Raw genomic sequence first — 27,488 nt, forward strand, 5'->3', positions numbered from 1 at the left:
TGTAAGAATTAGAAAGAGCACAGTCATGGTGTTGTGAGGGTGCTATAGCCATAGGTAGTCTTTATGTAGCAGCTTGGAACATGCAAGGACAAAGTACAATAGCAGTTGTTATTGAAGTTTTGAAGAAAGATCTCTCAACTCTCAAATTTTTATCTTTGGAAGTATGCTACAGTTTTGGTCCAGTAGGATTTCCTTTTCTCAAAAGAGGCCTTAATAACCCATTCTTATTTTTTTTAGTAACAACTCCTTCTGTAGTTCCTCCTACCCTTAGAAACCAAAAGCACTGTTGAGCGATGATTCCATATACACCACTGAACATATTCTCCATACTCTCTATTGAGATGTCAGTTTTAGGGAAAAGGAGACTGTCATTCTGGTCAGCTGTGCTACAGTACTAGAAGATAAGCTAGGTGAGAAGACCTCGACATATTTTTAAGAAATCAAACCGAACAGGCAACAGTAGAGCAATCTTTGGCATCCATGCGTATTACAACTAGCTATCCTCTTTTAAGTTGTCCGACCTTACTTAATGCGTGCATTAACAAAATGAATGAACAAAACCGATTTTGGCTTACTAGCTCTTCAGGAATTATGTTAATCTCCTTTTCAGAACAAGGTAGGAAGGTCAGAAAGGAATTTTTCATAATAGCAAAATCTAGCAAACTCACATCTAAGAAATGACAACTTCTAACTTAATTACAGTCTACTTTTTATTCAGCGTGGAGATACTTCTGAGTAATGTGTACACAGAGCTATTGAGCACGTAAGTATTTTTAAGAGCCTAAATTTTGCTATTCCAAATGTAAACTTAACTGAACAACTGCTTTGCTTGGGTAAATTAATAGTTTTGATAAGAAGTCTGTAATCATTCTGCCCCTGTCCAACCACTGTTCACAACACACTTACTACTCACCCCACTGGCCTGTTTGTTTCTAGCGAATACATTTTCCATGCTGTAGCTTTAAATTCCAAATAATTTAATAATTATTCCAAATTCCAAAATAATTCCATGATTACAGCAACATATTAACTGGTTTTAAAAATACAAAGTAATGGAGAACATCTGTACAGGTTAATTTCTACATCCTGAAAAGGTTCCTGGCCAATTAGGACAGCATATGCAAAAAAATCAGTTATGCTAAAATCAACATGTAAGGCACTTCTGTTACTTTTCAATAAAGCACATTGCTGTCTGCAAGTGAAAAATGTGACTGTTAATTATAGACAACATTTTTTTTGAGTTACGTGACTCAAGTGTCTTTCATGTCCACTAAAATATTGATCAGACACATCCTTACTTAGCCTACTCTGGGACTTAGCGAGGGGCAGGGCTTGACTGTTCTTAGGTCCATAAGGTCACAGCCTCGATACTATAGCTGCTTATTCTATACCTCCAGTTGTGCATTCCTTCTGCTCGTTAGCCTAAAGACTAATCTGTAGCCTCTATTCGTGATCAGCGGGAACTGTTGTATTTGCACAGCAGTTATGCATGTAATAGCTTGTGCACTGAAGCCTGTTGGTCATACGTAACAAATCTAAGCGGAGTTTTGCCTGCATTTGAAGTACAGGATTAAACTTAATGCATTGTTTCACTGATAGTACCACAGGGGGGTGCAAACTGCACACGCAGCCCTCACCACTGCCTCTCGGGTGACAAAGCATGCTCAGGACAAGCATTTAGGAGAGCAAAACTCATTTCTGCCAGCGTCTATGGTTTTCTCTATAATCAGGTGATTGCAGCAGCCGCCTGAGAGTCAGGCTTGCTACTGTGCTATAAAAGTGAGCTGGTTTCCAGTAATGGGGATGATTTCAAAGAAGTATGTAGTATACTTCTTGTAAGAGGGATTTGGCCAAGGACCAAGGCATGACTTGCTTTGAGGAGGGAAAGGACTGTTTGTCGTAGGTGAGGCGCTGCAGAAGATCAGGTGGATACTAGGTGGAAGATGGAATAGCTGGAAAATGGTGTAAGGTAACACACAACACCATATATCAAGATAACCCACCCCTAAACAGGATCCGATACCCTGAAGAATGCCAGTGGGTTTTGCACTGTCATTTCTCAAGGCAGAAGCATTAGCAGAGGTCAGGTTTTAAACTCAGTCAAGCAATCCAGCTGGCAAAAGCTGCTGAGAGGCTGATAACGAATTATCATCAGATTGCAAAAATTCCCCAACTTTATGACACATCGGAGATTGCACTGGCCAGCTGAATTCTAATGAAATGTCTTGTGTTTCCACATCTTATCTTTGAGATTTTCCCCTGCAGTGAGTCCTTTCGTGTTGGTTTTTGGAAGCTGTTGGAAAGTACAGGTCAACAGTGACTGAAATACAAATAACTCATAACTAAACTGAAAATTCTATTTCACTTACACTAAACTATCTCAGAATTCATGGAATACATTTTCTTTTCTTTCATTATATTCATTGTGGGCAATGGATAAGTCTGAACAGAAGTGAAGGGTTTGAATCATGGTTTTATCAAGTGTTTTTCAACAAAATTCTTCCTAATTTAGAATATCAGTTGAATGCAACAGGCTATTTTTGTACTTTAACATCCCAGATTGAATGATATTAAAGTGGATCAACTTTTAAAATACAATACCTTAATAAATTTAAGATAAAATCTAGGGCAACTGAATGTTCCCATTAGTAAATCTTTACTACTTTAACCTGATTAGATGATAATGCAATGAGGAATACAAACCATCCAACGTATATAATCAGGCTATGCAAGTCCCTGGGGACTGCATGTTGTCAGAAATGATAAAAATTCAAAACAGACACACAAATTAAGTATCACATGCATTTTGAGCCTCTGATTGTATTTATACAAGGAAATTCTGATGCTTTCACAGGCTTTCAAAAGGAGATGGGATCTTCCCTGAATGCTAGTAGGTCAATCTCTACCATTCCCACACTTGGAAAATAACCTTACAGAGGCAACTTTCATGAAAGAAATAGGTTATCTGAGCACATGAAATTCAAATGGATCAAGGGCTAGGTGCACGTATGTACTTGGACATTGTAATACAGTTTTGTAACATCAAACTATGTTTACTGGATAACCATCTAATTACACATCTAAAACTGACATGATGCAAAACTGAGGTTTTGGTAGGAACTAAGTAGTCAGAAAAACCTGGTCACCCAGGATGATGCAGCATCAGGGACACAAGACACCCCCAAACCTTCTCCTGAAATTGGTCTTCAGTCATCCTTTCATAACAGCAGAGCACACTAGATTCTTTCGAACTACAGAAGCAACAAAGCAGCTGTTTGCCTTTTCCTTATTGTCTTAAGCTTGAAACCTAGGTTCAAACCCTCATTTCCCAGTAGCTAGCCGAGTTGTGGGATTGGTACAGATTAAAGAAAAAAAAAAAAAGTTCCAAGATTTCTTGCTATGGAATGAGAAAGAGGAAGAGGGAGCGTAGCACTCTGCGTCACAGCACACAAGGCTTTCTGGGGAGAAGGAAGTGCTGGTTCTGATCCCTGCGCCGAGGACTGCTTATACACTCTGCTTTAAGTAACAACTGGGTAAAACATTGAAGTAGTCCCTGGGTGAGATGTGTGCAATGGAGGCAACAGAAGCCACAAAGCACCTCGTGTACCAATTCCACAGAGATGTATCAAATTTCAAGCAGTTATTGGTCTGAAGTGATACCATCTTCTAATAGCTAGGAAAAGAAATTAGTGAATATTATGCTACAACAAGTAGAGTTTCTGTTTCGTATACTTAATTTATCACTGATCTCTTTCAGGAGCAGAAAGTTGAGAGATGCTCCACATTTGAAACTCTCCATTAACTGTGAGATGAGCTAAGGGATCAGACACTGTGAAAATAATCTCCACTAATCTCAACAACCTTATCATAAGAGAGAAATAAGGCATTTAAAGTATGTTGCTGTGCAAGGAAAACCTGCTTGTTGTTTTTTTCATTTTCAAATGAATACATTGAAAAGCATGGCATAACCAAGACCTGTATATAAGGGGGGCCAAACAACATTCAGCTTAAACTAGCCATGTTATGCCACAGCCCTCAGGTCTCTTGAAAAGCTGCTTTGTGAAACTGTGCTAACAAAAAAAGTGTTGTGTTGTTTTTTTTTTAATTAATAATATCAACATGACAACCCTGATATATTTCATATTTAATCCATTCCTTTATTCCTCGCCTAGTTCCTCTGTTTACTTTTTCAACATGAATTGTACGACTTACTCTTGAAATAGCTTACCTACATTATAGAAGCCAACAGAAAGGTACTGAAGGTTTTGCAGATGGGAAGATAGTATTTTTAACTTTTAGTGTCTGGGAAGCCACAGTATAAGAAATAGGTATTTTGGTTGAGTTTTATACTAAAACCATCAGCAAGATATGTGCTGCTGCTTCCATTATAATTATCATTATCTTGTTTCAAAATTAATGCTTCATAGATATTAATACCTAAAATGCCAGAATTTCATGGTCTCAAACTCATTTTTCTGTAAAAGAAATGTATATGCCTTAGATGACTGCTGTATATAACTGTTGCAAAAAAAATTCCCATTACCTACAAATATTTTTTTAATTAATTTTTAATTGCAGCTATCTTGCATCCTTTCAGATCCCCCTAGTCTGCCAGACACAAAAGAGAATAACACAGCAGAACAACTAAGGTTTGAGGGAGGCACACAGAGTCTTATCTGCTTACTATGCCTACAAGGCCAACTATAACAGAGGAAGAGTCTGGAATAAGAAATCTTCAAATCCTTTCCTCAGCCTTCTAAGCTTCTCATTGGAGATTATGTTATATTATATATAGGTTTTAATAGCAAACCAAATTACTCCTGCCATAAAAGATGTATCTGAGTATGAAAACACTCTGGACATCAAAGAGCAAATTAAAATTCTAAGTAGCTTTTGAATCTCTGATGGGCACATCAGTCTTGTTTTCAAGAAAAAATAAAAGGAGGACTTAGAAGAATTTTTTTCATTGACATAATGAAAATCTAAAACACTGGTATTGATATTCTTTATATATATAATATATAAATAAAATAGCTTCTAGTGACAACTGTTAACGTTCCTGACTGGTAAGTTTGCCTCCTTATAAAATTAAATACTCATTTGTTTATTTCAAACTGTTTTAATCCCACGTTTTAAAACAAAGTTCTAAGACTTGATCAGTGATCAATCAACATTTAACTCTTTGAAAATACAGATTCTTACAATTACACAACACTAATAATACTGTTAATAATTATCAGCTTGTTTTCTCTTACAAAATCCATTTTACATTTCATTACATCACCTTACATTTCGTTGAAAATATTCCCTGCCCAAGGTTGAATTTTCTTAAAATTTTTAGTCCATGTCTGACCAAGAAGCCCGAGAACAAGATGATGAAAATATCCAGTAGTTATTTGTCAACACTAAAAAAATATCCCAGTGATCTTTTTTGAGAAGATGCTAGACTTTGGGATAGATGCTTCAAATATGAATATCCTTTAAGCTAGACATAGGCTTTTTGCCATCTTTGTTAAAAATCTGTCTACATTTGCCAGAGTGATAAGTCTTTGAGATATAAATATCATCTGCTATCCCTGGCATCAGGGAGTATGAAGTAAAGCTTTTAAAGTTTGGGTTTGATCTAACTGCTCTGACAAGAAAACTGCTCCAGAGCCTCCTGCTTTCATGATTTCAAATAATCTTCCTCTACTTGCCACCTGAAACTTATTTCTGGTCTTTTGTTTATTGCAACAATAGTGTTCATTTCCTTAAATACCTTTTTTGCTTTCCTGATGCATGCATAGCCTGCATTGTACCCCCTCTCAGCCTCTTTTGGTTTTGCTGAGCGAGTCAACTTCTTTTAATCTCTCCTCATCTGCCGGTAGTTCTTCTTTGCAAAGTTAAATAGTTTGATTTAACTATTCCTAGGGTCCAGGTGACTACCAATATGATTTTTATCAGAATTCTTCTTTTTTTTTTTTTTTTTAAACAAGGCCATGCTAGAATTTGTCAACTAAAATGTCTTCAGTGTATCAACTAAATTTCTTCAGATTGGCACCCACTAAACAAAGCCTCTCAAGACTCTCAGGGGTCTTAGAGCTGCCAGACCAATACCCCACCACCACAGACTGACCAAGCAAATTCCACCCTCGCAGCTCTTACCTCCGATGTCAGGACACCTACCATCCCCGCCGAGGAGCTGAGCAGGATCCTTCCAGCTTGGAGATACGGAGGCAAAACTAATCTTTCCGTCTAATAGTTACCTGCAGTGGTTGCAGGCTGATGGCAGTGCAGGCAAGAGGCAGGGAGAGCAGGGGAGGGCAGGCACCAGACTGGACAGGCAGGAGTCTGTTTTTCTTTTATGCTCTCCGTGACTCGCTCGGCTGTGCTTGGCCAGCAAGAGGAAGAAGCCATGCAGTCTGAATGCAGAGGACAAACACAGGAACCGGCGCGCTGGAGGAAAGGGCTGGAGAAACCCACTGGGACTGACAGCATGGGGGACAAACACAGACACTGGCAGAGTCTGGGAGCTGCAGCTGAAGAGCCTTCAAGGGAACAGCAGACTCCATGGATGAGGACTAGAGGAGAAACGGACCTGCAAGGTAACAGCTGGGACTAGTAACCATCAGTGCTGGAAAGAGCGAATCAGGGCAGAGCTAAGGATCTGACATGCTGGCATGAAACCCGTCTTGCCTCAGCAAAAGGCTTTCAACAAGGTGCTCTGATGAACAAGGAGGGTAGGAACTGTGTGAGAGGAGAAGGTCTCCAAGAACACAGACAAGAGTCAAGGAAGAAGGTATGCATGGAATATGCAGCCAGCGGCCACAGGGAGACCCAGAAATCAAAGATACCGGTTGCACAAGTGCCTCAGAGCAATGAGATGACGGACCAGGTGAGCCTGGGAAGGGCTGTGCAAGGGGTGTGACATGGAGAGTGATACAAGGGCTGACAAAGTGAGAGGAGAAGGGCTGAGGTTAGCAGAGGAGTGAGGACTGGGCAGTGAGGAAGGAGCCAGCGGTGGGGCAGAGGCAGGTCAGCAGCAGGCTGGAGAAGACAGGGCGAAAAGAGCCGTGCTTGGGAAGAATGAGCACAAGGCGGCACATCCCCTAAGGAGCCTAGTAGGAAATGGAAATTTCACCCCAGCTCCAGCCGTATCTGAGACTTCCTCTAGAAATAAATACCTGTTCCCCGTGTTACCAATTTGTATGGAGGAACACAAATATCGTCACTCTCTCCCTGAAATCAAATAGCAAATTTTTTGTGTTGTAGTTACAAGTGTCAAAACCTGCTGATGAGCCACACAATGGAGCTTTGGTTTTATGTTTACTTTTTTTAACAAGAGTAGGAAATCAAACACGAAGTTCTTGTTAAAATACTTTTCTTAAGGCTGCAAAGTCCAGAACTAAAATACTACCAAATCCCAGATTCAAAGTTCACCATGCAACCTTAGTTCTGCCTGTTTATTTGTACATCATGGTGCAGTTATAATGATGCGATCATATACTATTACATCCCCGGTGTCTCTTACTTAGTGCAAATGAGGGGTGATATTCATTCCATGAACAGTCGTTCAATATTTTGTTTTGTCATTCTCTGTTCAATGGGCAGCCCCAAACCTCAACTTACTTCATGCTATTTAAATGCCGGTGTGATGAAGAAATTGTTATTTCATAGACTGTTTTGTGGTGCTCATGACTACAGTAGTATATGACCGCTTCACAAATACTAATGATCTTTCCCATTACACAGGATGCAAAACTGAAACCAGGAGGTCAGTTTTGTTACCTAGGTCAAATTGAGATGCCAGGGATCTGATTTTTTAAGAGTTACTAGAATTATGTATCAGTAATACTCAGACCACAGCACATACAGAGTTCAGTGGTGAGTGGCAGCTTGAGAACTTTTATAAACCCAACCATATGCTATGAGTCAGGCTTTTAGAAAATGGAAGATAAAAAATGTTTTAAGCCAGTTGCTCAGCACATTCACAGTGACCCTGTGCCCACCCTTTAGTCTCCAAGGAAGCACTCAATGCTTTTTAAAGAAATGAGAGATCCTCTCCCTTCCTGCAGCCTCCTGTTTTATTCATTTACACACTTTACAACTTATGCAGCATAACTCCTACACATAAAAGTCATCCTAAGAGCACTTCCATCCTACGATAAATACAGAGTACATCCTGTGAAAAAACAGTACTCCATACAATTCAAGTCTATATGACAATGTGGATGCATAATCGACTGAATTAAAGCTGCACATGTAACCCTAATTCCAGAACTTCCTAATGTTTGAATACTTGCCTTTGCCAAACTATTCTTTTAACATAATACCCGTGTGTAGTGTTATATATAAATACAAATAGATAAGGGAGTCCCTTGCTATATAAAGATGTACTGTTTATGTGCCACAGTAGGATGTTACACAATACAGCTCTGAAGAGTGGCTCCTGTGGCACTGAAGGAAAAGGAAACATCTGCATTTAGGCTCTATAATTACTGTGCATCTGTGAGACAATAACTGGCCATTTTAAGTTGTGCAAATAATACCATCATAACAAAAATCAAACAAAAAAACCTTTAACCTGCCTTCAGCTACTGTACAAAATTTACTATTTATGGTCATTTACATAAAACTTTTTTTTTTTACAGTTAAGACCTCTAGCACATTTTAGCAGCTTAGGTTTATATTACTACCTATCAAGGAAGGATACTGGGATTTTAAAGATAAAAATTCTGAACAGTTAAAAATTTAATTTCTCAGTGAGGCTACACTGCATACATATAGTATAATTTTGTCAATGAACACAAAATCCCAGTTAATAGAAATCATGGCAAAATAAGAGTGGCAAAAAAACTATTACACATTTTTCAAGCCAGAGTTTTACCGCTCTATTTCTTTGATACAACAGTTGAAGACTATTTTATCTTATTCACTGCTAATTTAGTAACAAGTTAGCTTCAGCGCCAAGGACCAAGGGTGCACTTTGACCCTCTTTCAACACTTCAGATCAAACAGAGCCAGGCTGGTTTAAGCTCACATCCCATTTTCAGTAAATAAGCATTTGTTCTGGGAATAAAAATTGATACAGACAAAATAAAAATCCTATGGAATCAGCTAAACTATCAAAGAGAAAACCTGCTATTTAAGAAGGCTTTGCCCACAAGTATAGGGTGATTTGAAACTGTCTATAGGAAAATAACACAGATTTGATGCTATTTCCAACCACACAAGTGCAAATCTCAGTGAATACACTCAAACCAGGCATGATCTGCCACCACAAGAGACAGTTAATACCAATGACCTTAACTGTCCAAATAGGAGCTAGCACTGAAGTCAGTTAAGGTGCTCTAAATGTACATTTGTACTGTTACTGCTATGCTTATTTCTATGTGGTTTGACATAGTTGTGTCATCAATAATTATTAGCACTAATGCAATTAACTGTTTCTTTTGCACTACTTAATAGATGTAGTATCTCATCCATAGGAAAAAAAAATCACTAGAAAGACAATCCAACAATAATTTTAAGTCTCAGATGCAATTTTTAACATGTTACTATTGCACTTTAACAAAAAGTAGTTTAAAAGTTGTAAAAAATCACCTCCCTGGCCTAGTGAAAAAATCTGAACTGTCTAGGAGCTGGGCAAAAGGAGTGGAAGAAATGGGCATTTGCTACAGTGCAACAGATGAGCTGCAGGGTGGAGAGGGAAAAGCACCCAAGAGGAAATTGGGAGCAGGCAGCAAGGGAAGAGGTACAGAAGCTAGCAGAGTCACAGGAAAATGAAGTCTTTGTGTAAATTTTTATGAAGAATTTATCAGTGAGGAGTTATTTGCTATAAGAAAAGCAATAAACCAAAACAGTCCAAGAAAGAGATGTAAACAATCCCTTGGCAGGCATGTGTATGTTCAGAAAGAAAAAGAGGTGCCTTTGAAGTCAACCTAATGGCCCCTACAATCTTTGTCTTTATTTCACATTTATAGTGATATTTGCAAAGATCCTACACACCTAAAATAGGTTCCTTGAGGTGTTTTAAGAAAATGTCTAAGATGTCTAGATGCTTAAATCTTGTTAAAAACTACAAATCAATCACCTAATAAACTTTTCAGGAGCTTCTCAAAATCCCCATCAATATCCTTTAGGTTTTTGTCCTTGTTTCAGCTGGGATAGAGATAATTTTTTTCCTAGTACCTGTAACAGGTAAAGCACTGTGTTTTGGATTTAGGATGAGAACGATGTTGATAACGTACTGATGTTTTAGTTATTGCCAAGCAGCGCTTGCAGAGCCAAGTCCTCAGCTCCTCACCCCACCCCAGCAGCGAGGAGGCTGCGGGTGCGCAAGGAGCTGGGAGGGGACACAGGTGGGACAGCTGGCCCCAGCTGGCCAAAGGGATATTCCACACCGTATGAACCATCCTGAACAATAAAGCTGGGGAGAGGTGGCTGGAGGGGTGGCAGCCCACGGCTCGGGGCGTGGCTGGGCATTGGTCAGTGGTTATTGAACATTTGCATTATGCATCACTTGTTTTGTATATTCTTTTATCATTATTATTATTTTCCCTTCATTTTCTGCCCTGTTAAACTGTCTTTACCAGACCACGAGTTTTACCTTTTTTCTGACGTGAACGGCTGTGTGGGGTTTAGCTGCCTGCTGGGTTAAACCACAACAGACTTAAAGCAAAAAATGCAGTCCTTGTTTCCCTTTTATATTCATTCACATGTTCCCTCCATTTCTTCACTATGGCTGTGCTCAGATTATCCTGGGAGAGGATATGCATGCAGAGTCTGGTAGCTTACAGCTTTGTCATATGTTTTGAGAACATTAATATAATGTTAATAAAAATGCTAAAGGTGAAAAATGATAAGATAATGTTTTGCAATATTTGCTTCTAAATGTGTTCCACAGGAGACATAATTCAAAACAAGCAGATGCCTCCAAAAGGAAGAAGCTATGAATGCAATCTATAGATTAAATAGTTAATATTGGAGTTACCCAAATCTTGGGCAGAGAGATCAGTAATTTTTGTATGTCACCTATATTAGGTCATTCAGATATCACGTAAAGTACACCAGAGTATTGGAAAACTAGTAAATAACACCAGAAGTATAAATGGAAATTAACAAAATGAAATGGCAATTGTTTAATGACACACATCAAAAACTCCCAAAAAGCCCTGTAAAACAACTTCATCCATGTGAAAAATTTCATCTTAGGTAAGGTGTCAACTAATACCAAGACTTCTATAAATGATTTGGTATTAGATGTTTAAAAAAAAACTCCAATGTGTTTTTGTTACATAATTGTAATACTGTCTCATAAGTTTTAAGTCTTAAACACATAAATGCAAAAACCAGGATAGCTGAGTAAGACCATGGATGGGACAGCTCATGGTTTTACATGCGTTAGAAACTGATTAACTTTGCTTTCAAACTCGCATCATCTGTCTTTACAGTGCATGCCTCACTTCAGTCATGGGAGTAGTCTCAATAGACCAATGAAGCTGGTGGCATCAGTCCATTTTCTACAGGTGTTCTTCCCAAACATCTTACCTCCCTCTCTGTTCCCTTGTAGTGATTCTTCACCCACCCCTAAGAAGCTAAATTGCTTCAAAGGAAAGTCTTTAAATAATTAGAAATGGGTTCATTAGGAGACACTGGAGGGATACCTAGGAGCAGCAGTGCTTCTGAGATCATTATTTGTCATCAGTTTATTCTTTGTAAATTACTTCAGAGATACATTTTTTTTAACACTATCTAGTAGATAACCACCTCGATTATATGCTGTCACTACACTACAGGTGTGAAACAGACCAGTAAGTTTGGATGAGTGAAGGGCAAGGCTTTTGAGTAGAAACAGGATTTAGCATCTGAAAGCAAAGGAACCAGGTTATTTATGCCCCAGTCTCTGTAGTCTCATCTGCCGCACATCATACAGTGATCCTGTTACGACAAATGCAAGTGCAAATTTTGGTACTACATCTCATGGTCTTAAGTAATCCCTGGTGGCTGCACAAATCAGGCAATTTAAGAGCCCTTCAAACTGTTTAACAATGGAGGTGTCAAAAGGCACTGCTTTGACAGCATCTCTTTTCAACTATATATTTAGACATACAGGTGAAATCAGAATTTGGCAGACCTGTATGTCTAACTAACCCTGCAGCTCAGAAGCCATAATGTGCACAAATCAAGGTCATCTTTTGCTTCCAGGCCAGCACAGGTTAAAAAAAAACAAACCATATTAGTAATTTGCAGTGTTTTATACTTTTGCTTCAGAGCAGACCACTACGTAAAATACAAGTAGTATTTGCAAAATGCTTGTAATAAAACCCCTAGTTTAAAATTTGCCCTGGAGAAGTATTCCTAGACAGCAGCAAGCTCACAACAGGAGACTTTTGTGCATCCTTTCACACCTTCAGAAAATTTAACTACCTATACAGAATTAGCTACCCAGTTTTTGAAAGGAGTGATATGTAACATTCCTCTGACTTCCATGAAGTCATGCTAATTTAAAGAACACAGTTCTGTTTCTACTCAAGCGTTCTCCATTGTGTTCAAAAATTCAAAGCATGCTTCAGTAATAGGTATCTGGACTCTCCTCAGTGTGAAGTTGGTGTAAAACTGTCACTATAGGGAACATTAGCACAAATAATACAGCCACCAATGAGAGGGTGACCTACAGGGCACAATATATAACAATGTGCTGTGAAAGGGGTAAGCTACACACCATTATGTTGACGTTGTGCTGCAGTAAGATGAATAAGATAAAGTGAAAATGGCTATGAACTCTGTCTGGTAAGGATCAGTATCAGGATGAAAAGTATTTAATGTCTTTATTAATGACCCTGAAGGTTTAAAAGAAAAAAAAAAAAAAGACATTTTCAAGGAAAAGTAATGTTCTATTTCTGCAAACATCTGCTCATGTAGATTTTCAAGGGGAGCAATTGTTGTCTTCAGTGAAGTTACTCCCATACACACAATTACACCTAATTTATTTTTGTTTAGTTCTGACAAGATCAGGGACAATACCGGAAAGATCTCAAAATGCTATGCAGGAAGTGAGAAATAATCCAAGCAAATTCAGATAATTATAGCTGTGGCTAGGAAACTGCAAAACGAGTTCTAGACACAACAAAACCACCAAATAAGAAATAGCCTAAATTAGCAGGAATACGAAAGCCTAGCATCTAAACATCCAACAAAACTTTTAATGAAGTATCTGAAAAGTCTTTAAGCATATAGCTTAATATGGCAACAGAACATGCTAACATATTTTATGACTGATTACTCGGATATTTCCTGGAGCAAACAAAAACCTTTCCATATAACGCTGTTTTATAGTTAATTTGGCAATACCATTCTCTCTTGTCAGAAAATCAGGACAAAAAAGCACAAGTAGGAAAAAGGCAACAAAAATGATCAGAAGAACTGCTTTATGAGGAGAAATTATGTATTCTTGTTACCAGACATCATACATCTTTTTTTTTCAAGTCATGACTAAGCAGGATATGGCCACAGCTGCCTACAGATATTTCCCCAGTGTAAACATCAAGACAACAGATGATATACTTAAAGTGGTTCAAGTGGGCAGAGCTAGGAATAACAGGAAAAGATAATGGAAAGAAATTATGCAGACTAACAAGAGCATTTCTGGCACTGAATCATGTAAAACTGTTCAAAGATGAAGGACAAAAGTCTCTCATCTTTGAGACACCGAGACTAAGTGGAACGAAGCTGCGACAGACGGTGGGATGGACAACACCATGATTGCATGAAACTTCACAGCGCTGCAGTGATTCGTCATGGCATGAACCTTACTCACCCTGTCACCATGGCTTTAATAATACATTCAAAATAACTTACTATATCCACGAGAAATGAAATTGGTGACTTATGTTTTCTGGATCATAGTCTAATAAAGATAATTAATTATTCTTTTTTGTAGAAATGTGAGTTCATCTAGGCTGTAGAACAAAAGGCTATCAAAAGAACTATATAATGTTGCATAAAAGATATACTGCAAAAGCAATTTCAAGATAGTGACATAATGGTGACAGCACTGAGAGAAGTTTTCTCTGTGTCTGGGATTTATTACTGTTTCAGTGGTAGGTCTTGTCAGACACAGCACAGAACCATGAAACGACAGGAAAATGAAGTTATTTGGTAACACTGTGCATTTTCTATTCTTACACTTCTTTTTTTCTTTGCTGGTCCTGAATTCCCTGACGTGTTACTGACTTCGGGGAAAAGCAGGGCTTTCTTAATTTCACTAATCCATTCTTCAAAGCCTGTTTTGCTGCTTACACCATTTCCACAGTTTTAGTTCTTTAATTCAGCACTACTGATGCTCTTTTTCCCACGTTGGTAATCAGCAGTCGGTAATAGCCTCACGATTACAGGCAGGCTTACCCTCAGCATAGGGCTACCATGGAAAAAAATAACAATTAAACAAAAAAGGGATTCGAAAAACCAAGAGCGGAATGGAAAATAATAGAGGAGATGATGCAAGAGATGAAGGAAGGATGACAAAGCGGGGCAAAGATCAGAAGCAAGTAATGAATAGAGAGGAGCCTGGCGAGAGGCTGGAGACCTAGTAAGAATGTAACAGTTAAGGCCAGGAGTCTAGAGAGCAAGATAGGATGGGAGTGAAAGGGAGATGGCTGAGAAAAAAGGAAGAGCAGATCCTTGAAGTAGAGCAGAAGACGAATCCATCAGATCAAACTAAACCACAGAAACAGCAGCAGAGTAAAATAAATAAGTGGAAGCACAAGAGAACAGAGGAAATTGGGGAATAGTGAAGTGAAAGCAGAGAAACGAAAGGTATTGGCTGAAAGGTAGAAGTTCTGGCAGCTGTGGCTTTCTTTTCTGTGCACAAGTTTCTTGATCTCTCAGACAATGTACTTCCACTAGGGAATGCTCTTTCTCAAACCAGCTTCAGAGGTCACTGATAATTCTTGGTGGTCAATGTACACAAATCTAGGAGGGTTCAGTTAAGTTGGAGCGACCTCGAGATATCTTTTTTAGGGTATGCTCAATAGTTACCTTTTTAATAATATTGGCTTAATAGAAGTAGTTCAAGCCCCTTAACATTGGCACGGATAGGTTAGCAAATGCATCAAAGCCAGGAGCTCTCATTAAAAAGAGGAATGCGTTGTGTCTGCAGGAAATATCTTCACATGCATTTACATTAGGGACTGTGTGTTTCAATGAATTGTCATATTTCCTCACTAAAAGTAGGTTATCAGTATTGAAAGAATTATGTTTAGATCAAGCTGAGGAGCAAAGAATGATAAGACTCGATACAAGTTTTGTTGAGCAGAAAGATTGTAAATACTGTATAAAGCAAAAGAGACCTCAAAATTGTATCTAGTAATGAGATTTAATATAATTTTGGTTCAGTACATAGAATCTCTGATAAATGTGATAAGGAATTTCAATAACATATACATGTGCTGTAAAAACCTGTTAAGTAATATCACTATAAAACTATCAAATTAAATATCTTATTTGAATATCGACTATAGACTGAACATTAAATAAAACTCAAAATTCAAAATCCCTCTTCAGAACAGAATCTTTCGTAGAGTTATGCATCAACATTAAATGCAGTCAAACAAACCTGTAGCTAGATTCACTCAACATGAGAACTAAAAAGGTTTTAAATTGAGGAACAGAACATGGATGGCCCAAAAATTAGAATTCCATTACATGCCTCTACAATATACTTCAAGTGCTATTTATCCCTAAAGGTAGAATACTTACAGGTTTTCGAGTTGGGGTAACTTGAACAGAATGATAAAATTCTGGTTGAACTCGGCTGCTTTTCTTGATTTTTCTTTTTCTTACAGAAGTTTCCTGCTCACTTAGGTGGTGAGCTTCCACTATAGGTTGTGTTTCCTCAAGGCGAGGTGCTACACGTCTTCTAGCATGACGAGGACTTGATCTAAAGCCCTATAGCAGAAAAAGCAATCATCGTGTTTGAGATCTCCCAGAACAGAGCCATATAACACCACAAAAATCATACAGGACATTAACAACAACTTGAGGTACAAGCATGCTCATCTTTAACCCTGCATTTATACTGCATGTAACAATAAAGAGATGTTGCCAAGTGCTGTTAATATCACATCTGGTTTATACTTCTCAATCATATGTACTATTGACACAGCTAGCAGCAGTAACGCCTCTTGCTTTTCTTTATAAGCTCCCACTTTTAGTTATTTATAACTAAATAGTTCTAATTTCTAATTAAAATTTTCCAGGTTAATTCTTGGCCTCATGAGAAATTGTTTCAGGGAGCGTGAGCTGGAAACGTGCATTCTTTCCTAAGAATGAAAGTGAAGAAAAACTGGTAGCTGGCAACACTTCGTTATGACTAATGGTTCTTGTTAAGAGTTCTGATGCTGCTGGATTTGGGGGGAGGCCTTACCATTTGGAATAAAATAATTAAGACAGAGTGCTGTCTTTTGCTATCATCTGAGAAATACATGTATATTTGGCCAAATCAATAAACTCAGGAAAAGCTGCCCTTCACAAATGCTTTTTAGAGGCTGCTGTGAAAACCTCTGGGCATCATCCAGAATGTCTTAGCCGTATAGAAATTCATTCCTTTAATGGCAACACATATAATGCTAGCCCTGTATTGCTATCTGCAGAGCATTTACAATGAGCATTCTCTCATTTCACTGAGTGCCCTCATGAGCATGCACGAGCCTGCCATGCGTCATTTGTACTGAATACAACGTGCGTTGATATTAAACTTGGCCAGGTTATAAATAAGAGTTTCATTCACTTAGTCACATCAGCTTTCAGAATAAGTGAGCCAAATCTATGACCTTAGTGACAGTCTGCAGTTTAAGGACTATATACCTTTCAAAACCCAGAATAGATGCAATAATGCCGAATTTTTCACCTTTTTTTTTTCCTAGTAAAGTATTTCCGCCGAAGTCCTTACGGGACAAACCCAGCACTCAGAATGGCTGGTCCATATAAAGAATCAAACTTCTGCAAGGTGAGATTTTAGCTAAAAGTGCTGAAATCTATGCTGTGAATCTAAATATCCCAAGTTCCTGCTAGCTGAATACTAGTGGGAGCAACAGATTTCCTTATAAACCTGCTGTTCTTTTTTTCCCTTTCCCTTAGCTTTTCCTTTTGGTTTTGGTGGTTTGTTTTGCCTTATAGGAAATCAGCCTAGAAAAGTTATGCTAAAATGTTAAGTTGGTAAACTGAAGCAATCAAAAGTCAGATGTATGGCTCTGTGCAAACTGGATTTACTCCTCTAATGTTCATGAGACCGCAAGGGAAGAGAGCTGCAGTCTGTTCTGGGCACTCAGAGAGAACAACAGCTACTTTCGTTATGTAAAGGTGTGCTCCGTGAAGTCAATGTGGTAGCCAAACCACACAAACATACATTTACATGCACATGCTGGTAATTGCTACAGATACACATTGCATGCAACAGATGATGTGAAAAGGTTGAAGTGTCAAGATGAAGTATCAGGTGAAGTAACTTCCAAGTAGCAACCTTCTACTCCTGGACACTTGGACAGGAGGGACAGGAATAGAGCCCAACTCCACCTAGTTCATCTGGGAGGTTCATGTATGTGGTCCGTTAGGGCTATGAAATACATATGATGGCCAAAATTTCCTGAATCTTTTTTTATGATCCCACCTACTCTACTAAAGCAGTGGAGTCATTCAGTCTACAGGTAGGGCCAGACTTTGACTCCCTGTATCTTAATGGAAGGAGGACCCTATCCATATCAACCAACACAAGCAGAGTAAGGGAAGCCACTGCAGCCAGCAGACCTGCATGGGTATAGGCAGATCTCTAAACATTTAAAGACTTAAATCTGTAAGATACTCTGCCACACCATTGCAGTGGGAAAATATACTGCCCCATTTGCTTTCTAGCAGCTAACAGAGACAACTTATCATTCAATGTGATGCTCGGAACATTCTGGATGAGAGGGGGAAATGCAACACGGGCAGCCTGCTGTTACAGAGCTGCTTGTGGAAATTCTCTTCTGCAGAAAAATGTTAGTGTGCATCAGATATTATTCTGTAGTAGAAGAAAATATTCCTTAATAGACCAAAATGCCCAGCAAATCTATTCTGAGTTCTGAAATTAGAAGAGATTTCCTAAACGTTAAATGCATTAAGATTCACTTACAGATGAGGGCTACGGGCTGAAGCCAGGTTATATACCCTGCACTGCAGCTGCTCCCTCACCACGCTCCCATCCCCATTAGCTGGATAAAACTCTTTGGGAAAGTATGTTTATGTAACAGAAGTATTTGGTAGAAGCTAAGCAGCTCTAAAAGTGCTTAGAAATGCAAGCCAAACAGGGATTTAAGTATGTGGGTCTGTCTCACTGAGTGACTTCACCCCAAAGTACTTCAGGGTTTGCTGATGGAGTATTATGTTTCAATATTAAAAAGTCACTTGTGACTTCCAGAAAAGCCTGTTCATAGACAGTGTTTCTCCTTTGTATTTTATATATTTTTCTCTTTTGCTGTTTATTACTAGCAAGAAAATGGGATCTTTATCTCTTTAAGAGCTCATCTGCTTCTGTTTGCTGAAGCTTATTCTTCACTTGAAGTCATAATCTGCCCACAGTATCACAAATGGTTGCTCTGGGGAGGATTATAATGCGATAAAGGCAGAGGATCATGATTTCAGGTGGAAAATTAATTCCATATCAACAAAGATAATGTTACAAGGGCAGAGTCCTCAGACCAAAGCCTGAAATGCTTACTCATTCCTGCAATGAAACTTTGCCAGACCAGAGCCTCAAATCTGGAAAATTTCAAAATTTGGTAATCAAAAATGAAGAGAGGAGTCAAAAGTGACGTAATTTGTGGCAGCTGCTACTCCTATGTTCATTGCAAAACTAGAATGGCCAGTGATCCCTTCTCAACAGTGAAATGAACAGACTTTTCTTGTGTCATCTGTGTTAGTTATCCTTCAGTTGAACCCAAAATTGAAAACTTATCATATTAATTCAGCAATCAAAAATAAAAAATGTGAAGATTACACAAATATCTGTTTGGCAAGGATGGCACTATTTTAGATGTTAAGTCAGCACTCACAGCAGAGCAGAGAAGTATTGCAAAATATTCAGGTATGCACAGTATACCAGCTGAGACCGCTGAGAAAACACTAGAGATTTTTAAATCTTGGGGGCAATAGAATGAGGTTGCTCTAACACCATTAAGCAGTTTGGAGTTTCTGGTATCATGTGAATGCTGTGTCACTGGACAGTGACAAACCTTTTCTTTGTGCTGAAAGGGAGTTGCTCATTCCTAGACCCTACTGCCTGACTCATTTTTATGCCTGTAAAATTCTGAAACAAGGCAAAACAAACAAGACCTCAAATACATATTTTTAGAAAATCTGTCTTCTAAATAATAAAATAAATGCACAAAGATTTACACTACAAAGTATTATTCCTTAAAGAAAAAACTCAGATGACCACCAGAACCAGTTTTAGATACCACAGCAGAAGACAAAAGGCAAGCTGAACCTGGGATTATCTTCTCTCCAAAAGCATTCATGTGCATCCTTCTGGTTAGAGTCTGAATCCATGAAGACTGTTTTTCCTAGTCATGCTCTACAGTCAGCAGGAATAGAGAGGTGTCTCTGGAGGCTGATACAGAGCCAAAACCTAGTTCACTTACTCTCAAGGGAGCTTTCTTATCTATGGAAGGAGACCGGGCAGATCAGCCTCTTTTAGCTGAAATTCATCCTTTTAAGCCTTCTCTGAAAGCATTTTTTTCCTGGAATGAAGTGTGGTAATATTGAAAGGGCCTGTTGTGTCTATCTTTACACCCAAACCAATGATGAACACTGCAAGCCTGGGCGCTGTGTGCCACAGCTCACAAACAACTGGTTATGTACAATTACTTCCATGGTAAGGGGTTCTGTAAAAAAAGTATCTTCTTATCCAGCCAAGTTTTAACTTCACTCCTCTGATTCACTAACTGATTTCTTGTATACAGAAACACAGTGTGGGATTCCTCTGACCAAAGCTCAGCAGACCTCCCCTCCCTGGGCTCCCTTTGGAGCCACCGAAGTCACCGGGTCAGATGAACCATCCCCTAACAGCACCTACTGGCCACAGAGGAAGACCAAGCTGACTACTTCACTCATAGACATCTATATTGTCAGTATCCAAAATTAGATAGGATGGATCAGGACCAGGTTTTGGTCTGCCTTCGATACAGTATTCATCTTTCCATATATATTTTATGGTCAGATTTCCTCTTATTTTCCGTCTTCTACATGACATAATTCCAGAGAGAGAGAGAGAGTTTTACACACCCCAGACATACTCTTGCTGGATCCCCATAATTCAACACAGCACTCTTACAAATTTGTCCTACTGATATATATAATAATATAGCATGTTTTTCTATTCTGTTTAAATATTTCCCATCCCGTCTTCTTTTCTGATCAGGCTATACATCTGAAAGAGGTCACGGAATTGTCAAGAGTAATTCAAAAGGCCCTTTTGGAAACCATAAACGTAAAAATTAATAAAGTGGATAAACTCCTTTTCTCTGTAATACACCCAGCCTTGCATTTATGAACATCATGTGTGCTCATTTGCCCCATTCTTCAGAATTTCTTCAGTATGATCTGGTATTTGATAACCAAGTATGTCATACTCTGCAATCCTTGTTATGTTTTTGCCTATTCCTAGCTTGTTCGTTAGTATAAAAAATAGGATTTTGAAACTTCCTAAAGAACTTGTCCAATTTTTGCTTTACAGATCATAGAAGCATGGAATGGTTTGGGTTGGAAGGGACCTTAAAGATCACCTAGTTCCAATCCCCCTGCCATGGGCAGGGACTTTGGATAATGTGTTGAACCTTTTTCTTTCACTGTCTTGGTTTTTCTGTATTTGTTTTTAATTCTTTGTCTGATACTTAAATAGCACCACACGAATAATCAGTGCTATCCCGTGTGTGCATTACCACTTTAGTGACGTGAATCTTTGACTCCTCCATTCTTTCAATGTGTGATTGTATTAATTCACCAGATCCTTTTCCTCTCCATTCCAGTTGCTACTGTCCCTACGGCCTTCATCATACACTATCTATTATTCTTATGCTTGATGAGAAACCATATTCATTCTTCATTTTTCTCAGTGTGTATTTTATGTAGAATACATTGGGTGTTGGAATTCTAGTCTTGGAACCCAACCTTTCCAGCCAGTATGTGTTTTCTGAGTCCCTAAACATTAACTTCAAGAGAAGTAAGAGTGCGTTATCTGATGTCCAGCTGAAGCCAACAGAAATCTTTGTGTTAACTTCAGTGGACACTAGACAGCAGCCCAGTTTACCTTGTGGCAGGTCTTCAGTAAACTACAGAAGCAGCGCTAGCTAGCATTAAGCCACAACTCAGCACAACTGGAGGAATGACAACAGAACTCAACTGTGTTTGCAAATGCCTTTACGGATATTTGAGTGAGTCCCGTAGACTAAATGCATATTTGCAGCTGCACTAATGAATATCAAAGCCAAAGGAAGCTCAGACAGGCTATCCAACTTCGTGTACTTGCTTCTAAGGTTTTTGACAATGGCTGTGTATGCATGAGAATTGTCATCTATTACCACTGTCAATTAACGGCCTCACGAAACAGTCTTTGAAGTGTCAGTTACTGCTTGTTTAAAGCTTGGAAACTTTCATGTATATGCAACCTACAACAACTTAGGGCCTGGCGACATTAGTATGCGTAGTATCAAAACCGATCTCAAGATGCTGGAGTTCTCAGCTGTTTTGCAGACAGGCTGAAATAGAATTAAACCCTATAGCTGAAGTACCTACTTGAACTAAAAAGGCACATTTAATTAAATAACTTCATTGTATCAAATTCTTCTGCATGCTGAAGAGAGAAATTTGAGAATCTTTCTGCTGCGCATACAAACTTCTATATGCATTTTAAGAACTGTTTTAAATTAAAAAGTGACCAAGATTGCATTATTTCCCTTCTCCTTCTCCCATAGTGACTTCCATCCCAAATATCCTCAGTTTACAAAGAAACAATAACACCTCCACAGCATTTAACTGCCAGTTCTGGAAGTTCAGCCCAAAATAAAAGATTCAAGTTAAGTCTTCCAAACTACTTATACATCCTCTCTAATATTAATGATTGCTAACTAAAGCTAGGTCTTCGTTTTCTGTGGCAGGAAAATTACCTGCATTCACTCAGTCTATTACTTCGCAAACACACAAGGAGGATGCAACTGCATTTGCTATTTCTTGGTTCTATCAGGTCTCAAAAAAGTAGGCTGCAACCTTTTTTTGGGGTTTTTTTGTGTGGTTCTCTTGATTATTTTTTTTTAATCTTAGCTAAGGTTACTCCTATAAAGATCTGAATCAAGATTTAAAACATCAAATGTAAGATTTCACATTCAATTTCTCATTCCACTCACTCATTAACAAGCTTTCACTGATGCTTCTTTGCATGTCTTAAGTTTATTTTAGGAGACATTATTCTTATCTTCTAAAACTTAAACTCTAAGCAGTGCTGGAACCATTTCTCAGATATTGAAGACTGTGATTTGGCATGTGTCATATTCCAAGATAAGTCCACACATTCAAAGGGATTAAAAGCAATTGTTTTTTATAGAACCTGAACAAGATTACTTTCCCAACCAAGTTCGTGAAAGTTCATCAATAACCTGCTTTCCAGGTCCTAAGCAGGCCCTTAAGTGTATACATACAAGTTCTTGTGTGAACCTAGGGTTTAGATGTGAATTCAGAATACAGTTTTTGATAACCCAGGCTGCATTAAACTGCTGTTTTAAACAATGTGTGTTTTTTCCTATCACAAGGTTAGGGTTCCCATCAACGCAGGTAAGCCCTAACACTAGGAAAATCTGATGATGTGTAAGCAAATAGCCAAGGAGCCCAAGTTACGCCTCAAGATACCCTTTCAATAGTCTTTCCTGTCTAAACCTATAAACCACAGAAGCCAGCCTGTTCTCCAGGCAGTCCTATCATTCTTGGACAAGGCGGCTTGCAGCCCTCCACAGCTGCCTTGCCAGTTCCTTCCCTGTTACCTCAAGGCACCGCAAGCCTACAGTAGGAATGAAACAATTACTTAAGAACAAAAATAAATCAGAGTACTGCTTGATCAGTGGTCTGTAAGAGAAAGTTTAATTTAGAATATACTAGCACATTTCCCAAGCATGTCCCTCTTCCACCCCTGCTTCCTCTGTTTTCCATCTCATCACTTCTCAGCTTGGGCAGTGTACAGTATACATCAAGAATCTGCTGTAAGGAATTAACTTTCAATATTAAAAATAAAGTAAGAAGAAGAATAAGAAATAACATACAACTTGCTAACCCATGCAAGTGCTGCCCAACATCTAGTACAAAGAAATTACTCTCTGTCCAGGGTGCTTGTCTGAAGCGTAAACTGGTAAGAGAATTTATGCCACCACAGCATGTTAAGATGGGTCTGTACTTTGTCAAGCATAAAAGAGATGCATAACTAATGAGAGACTTAACAGGCATCTATTAAAAATACTTTAAAAAAAGATACCTGGGGCGGAATTCAGCTATCTATTAAGATACCTACGCTCAGATACCAGCAACATATCTGAATGAGTCTGTCCTTCAGGGGCAACTAGTCTAAGCTCCTGTTATAGCCAATGAAAAATTTAGTCGATAGGCTCAGTGAGGCTTGAAGAACCATTCAGTTCATCCTGAAGCAGACACCTACACTAGGTCAGCTGAGTAGCTCTACAGACTATAAACTGTAAATGCCTACAGTGAGTTTATTGTGCTGTATAAGAGGATACTGGTTTTGCAAAGTCACTTTCCAACTCCGGCTGCACTTTACGTGCAGGAAGGTAGTGGCAGCAGATCAGAAGGGAATGATGCCTCGACCTAGTTGCATCATTTCGTTCTCTCTAGAACAAAGGAGGAGGATAAATAAAATACCTCAGTCTGACATGATTACATATTTCAGTATAGTTAGTGCTATCAATTTAGATAATCACAAATTAAGTCTTGTAAAACTGTGTTTCACTTCCAGTCTGCTCTGCTATTTACCCTGCCATCCTAAAGCCGAGTGCTGTATTTAAGCAGCTGAGTGGACAGGGGCGATAAGGACATTGGCACAACTTGCAAGAAATGTGTCTTTGCCCAGATGCCAACTGCAGTTAGTTTCCATAGCTGATGAAGTGCTTCAGCCATAACTCATGTTTCGTTCCCTCTGATGAGTCAGGAACAGCAAACCACTGACTCTCCTCGATGCAGGGCAGTAGGGAACAAGGGAGCACGACGAGGGCTCAAACGCTTTGGATGGCAGAAGTATCCAGATAACAGGTACCCAGGCTCACAGGTGAACCAGAAGCACAAAGAAATCGGCTCAAAAACAAGCCAGCTTTGCTAGCGCTACATCAAGATCAGCCACAGGTCTGATGACCTGGCTCAGCCATCTCCTTCACACAGTGCCAAGTCCTTGCCCAGGGCAGCTGGAGGGGCTGAGGCACCCTCCCCAGAGCCAGAGACGCCTCCATGCCGCAGGGATGGCATCCGCTCATGTTTCACAGGGCCAGGCCCAACAAGCCCAGCTCAGCCGAATCAGATCCCACATGAAAACAGCAAGGTGACTTCACCCTGTGCTCTGCGTAGTTTCTTCCGTAGCACACCAAAGGCACCTCTCCTTAAAAAGCCTGGGAGTGGAAGACAGCGTGAGTCTCTTCCATGCCCTAGGAAAACACATGTGGCAGCCCAGGAACAGAAGCAGCCCCAAGGGCCATACCACCCTGTCCATATTGTGCTTTCTTTCATATAGTACCCTCAGCCTAAAGTGCTGAGCTGTTTCTGAAGGGACACCCACAACCTGATCTGTCACCCTCATAACCTAACCACAGTAACTGAGAAATCAGTGTAGATGGTTAGAGCTGTACATGATGTATGGACCCCTACATGATCCTTTCCATCTGTGTAAGAACAGTTCCTACAGCAGATGTGGCAATACATGTGCTCACCACAAGTACGACCTCAGCTATTTTAATTCACAGTTTCAATCTGAGGTTAGTTTCAGCCAAAAAACAGTAGCTAGAAGTTCACATTCTGTACATGTGTACAATGTGGCTGCTAACAGAAAGGTGGTGACAAGCCGTGCTCCACCTTGATCCCCTTGAAACCAGGGCTCTGCTTGCTTGCAAACTGCTGCTTGTGTGCACCAGACATGTGCACTGTAACTGGCATACAACAGTTACAACCTCATCCAAAACACACACTTCCCGAGATAACAGTAGTTACTGACAAGCCAGAGTATGTAAATACTTACATAAATATGTAAATACGATAGCTAGGATGTTGTGGACATCATTGTATTAATGGGAAACTAAATAGTAAGATGACCTTTTATTACGTGCAGGATCTTTGTGCAGTGGTTGTCCCTATCTTGTTAGAGAGCTGTGAGGATGTGTTCATTTATAATGCAGGTCCCGATATATAGTGTATTGAGACCGTGCCATACCACTGACGTGGACTGTGACACAATGTCCGTACACTGTCGGGTGACTAAGAGAGCTAAGAAGAGATCCCCTCAGCATTTCACTTCTCTGCAGACTGTTGGAAGCCAGAATAGAGATGCAGGCAACCAGATGGCTATAGAAACATATCAGGCATTTCTACACTACACTGTAGCAGAGAGTAAAGGTACCCGGGTTAACTCCTCTGGAGTTAGCTCAGGAATCGAAGTGGTCTTGCTGCAGCAGCCAGGGAATTGCCGTGTTTTGTAATACAATTGCCAAACAGGCTGTTTCTCAGCATAGACCGATGCTTGCTAGCCTATCTAAAGGCAGCACTGCAGTGAATAAAGCTGACAAACAATGATGGACAGATGACGTATAGTAAGCAGAATCTCAGTGGTTCCTAGTTTGCCATGTAACAGCTGAGTGTGACATACTCTCTCTGGGCCATATTATTGGACATGTTATGAAAAATGGATAGAAGGATTTGTCCTTATACAGTGTAACCTGTATTTATAGCTCTCCATTCATTCCTGTACATAAGTGCTTTCATACATCTAAGAAAACAATTTATTTTTGTCTCTGATTTATTTTCCCTTGAACCCGTTCCTTAACTCTTAGACGGCTAATGGAAAAACAGTTTAAACATCCTGGGGGAAAAATGAGTCAAACACAAAGGTAAAATATTTTCAGGCTCATTCAGCTCTGCAAAGACAACAAGACATCCTTTCATTAGGTGAATGAATGTATTTTTCTGGCTAGCCCTGTACATTTCTGTTGTTCCTTGAATGCACTCCCTCCAATCAAACAGAGGACTCAAATTCAGCTTGGAGGGGCTGTTGATTTCTCTTTTCACTCGAGCTGTACATATCTGGAACAATTTATAAATAACTGCAATGCTCACGATGAATTATGGTGCAACTCTTCAAAGACTATTCATTATTGTTTTGTAAGACATCTACAACTGTATTTCTAGGCAACTGTCTCACAATCAGCCTCAGAAGGGGGACGATTATGGCAAAGGTATGCTTAGGGATAAATTTATAAACACTTTTTCTGGGCATCAATTGTTGGCACAGTCAATATATACATTTACCGGAGACTGTTTTACTATAGGTTTGCATCCATTGTGCCATAATGGATGATTTAGCAAATTCATTTGCTTTTAAAAATTGTCATCGGTCTTGGCTGACCTATTTCACTACCAGTCTTGTCACAACAACAGACTGAATATATATAACCTTGTAGTGACTGTTCAGTGTACTAGGAAGAAAATGTGCAAAACCCAAACGACCAAATGTTATTCCTTTGCGACAGCTGTGATTAATGCATGCCACCAGCCCTCCCAGAGAGTCTCCTCACAAGGTGTCAACTCCTGTTTGCCTTACTGGTGAGTCTAGTCCCCTGAGACATGCACCTGGGTTATGTGAAGTCAGAATTTACAGTGGACTACAAAACTTCTATGGATTTGCTTCCTAGTAGGTTTATACCTGTAGGTCTCAGTGGAAGCATTCACAGGAAACTTGCCCAAAATATATGTGAGTCGAAATTAAATAAATATTGCACCATAAATATATACATAAATAAAGCACCCTATTGCTCATGACTACCCACTGACACCGATACTTTCAGTTCCTGAGATCATAGTCTTCATAATTCAAAAGGTAAGATAAAGGAAAACTGTAAAGCTCAGAGAAAATTTCAGGTGAAAGATTTATATATATGATTATTTTTTACCCCTCCAATAATATAAAAAAAATCAACTACTCATTTAGCAATTAGCACAATTATCCTTTCACAATCTCATAAAAACCAACCATTTAAAGAGCCTGAGTGAGAACCTTCCTTCTCAACAGTTCTTACCCCCAAATCAAAAGGTTTTAAGAATTATACCATTTGGATTAATTCCTTCCAGCCTAAGGGCTAGAAGCTTACTCCCTTTTTAACTGAAAGGTAAAGATGTCACATAATCCCATGACTCCAGAGGCTTCAAACCATAAGGAAAACTCA

At 39.2% G+C, this 27,488-nt stretch overlaps 1 protein-coding gene and 1 long non-coding RNA gene across 2 annotated transcripts in view; one reads left to right on the top strand and one right to left on the bottom strand.

The window, feature by feature from the left end:
- The window catches only part of LOC101923360 (dystonin), a 303,205-nt gene that overhangs the window by 271,782 nt on the left and 3,935 nt on the right, over nt 1-27,488 (bottom strand). The window contains 1 exon segment of the mRNA XM_055811183.1: nt 15,739-15,927. Within this exon segment, the coding sequence (XP_055667158.1) occupies nt 15,739-15,927 (189 nt within the window).
- On the top strand, nt 427-25,885 carry LOC114012348 (uncharacterized). Its single transcript, XR_008748221.1, has 4 exons — nt 427-6,874; nt 15,825-16,022; nt 16,905-16,987; nt 19,977-25,885. It is a non-coding gene; the product is annotated as an uncharacterized LOC114012348 (long non-coding RNA).

This window comes from Falco peregrinus, chromosome 7, assembly GCF_023634155.1.
Source record: "Falco peregrinus isolate bFalPer1 chromosome 7, bFalPer1.pri, whole genome shotgun sequence".
Lineage (NCBI taxonomy): Eukaryota > Metazoa > Chordata > Aves > Falconiformes > Falconidae > Falco > Falco peregrinus.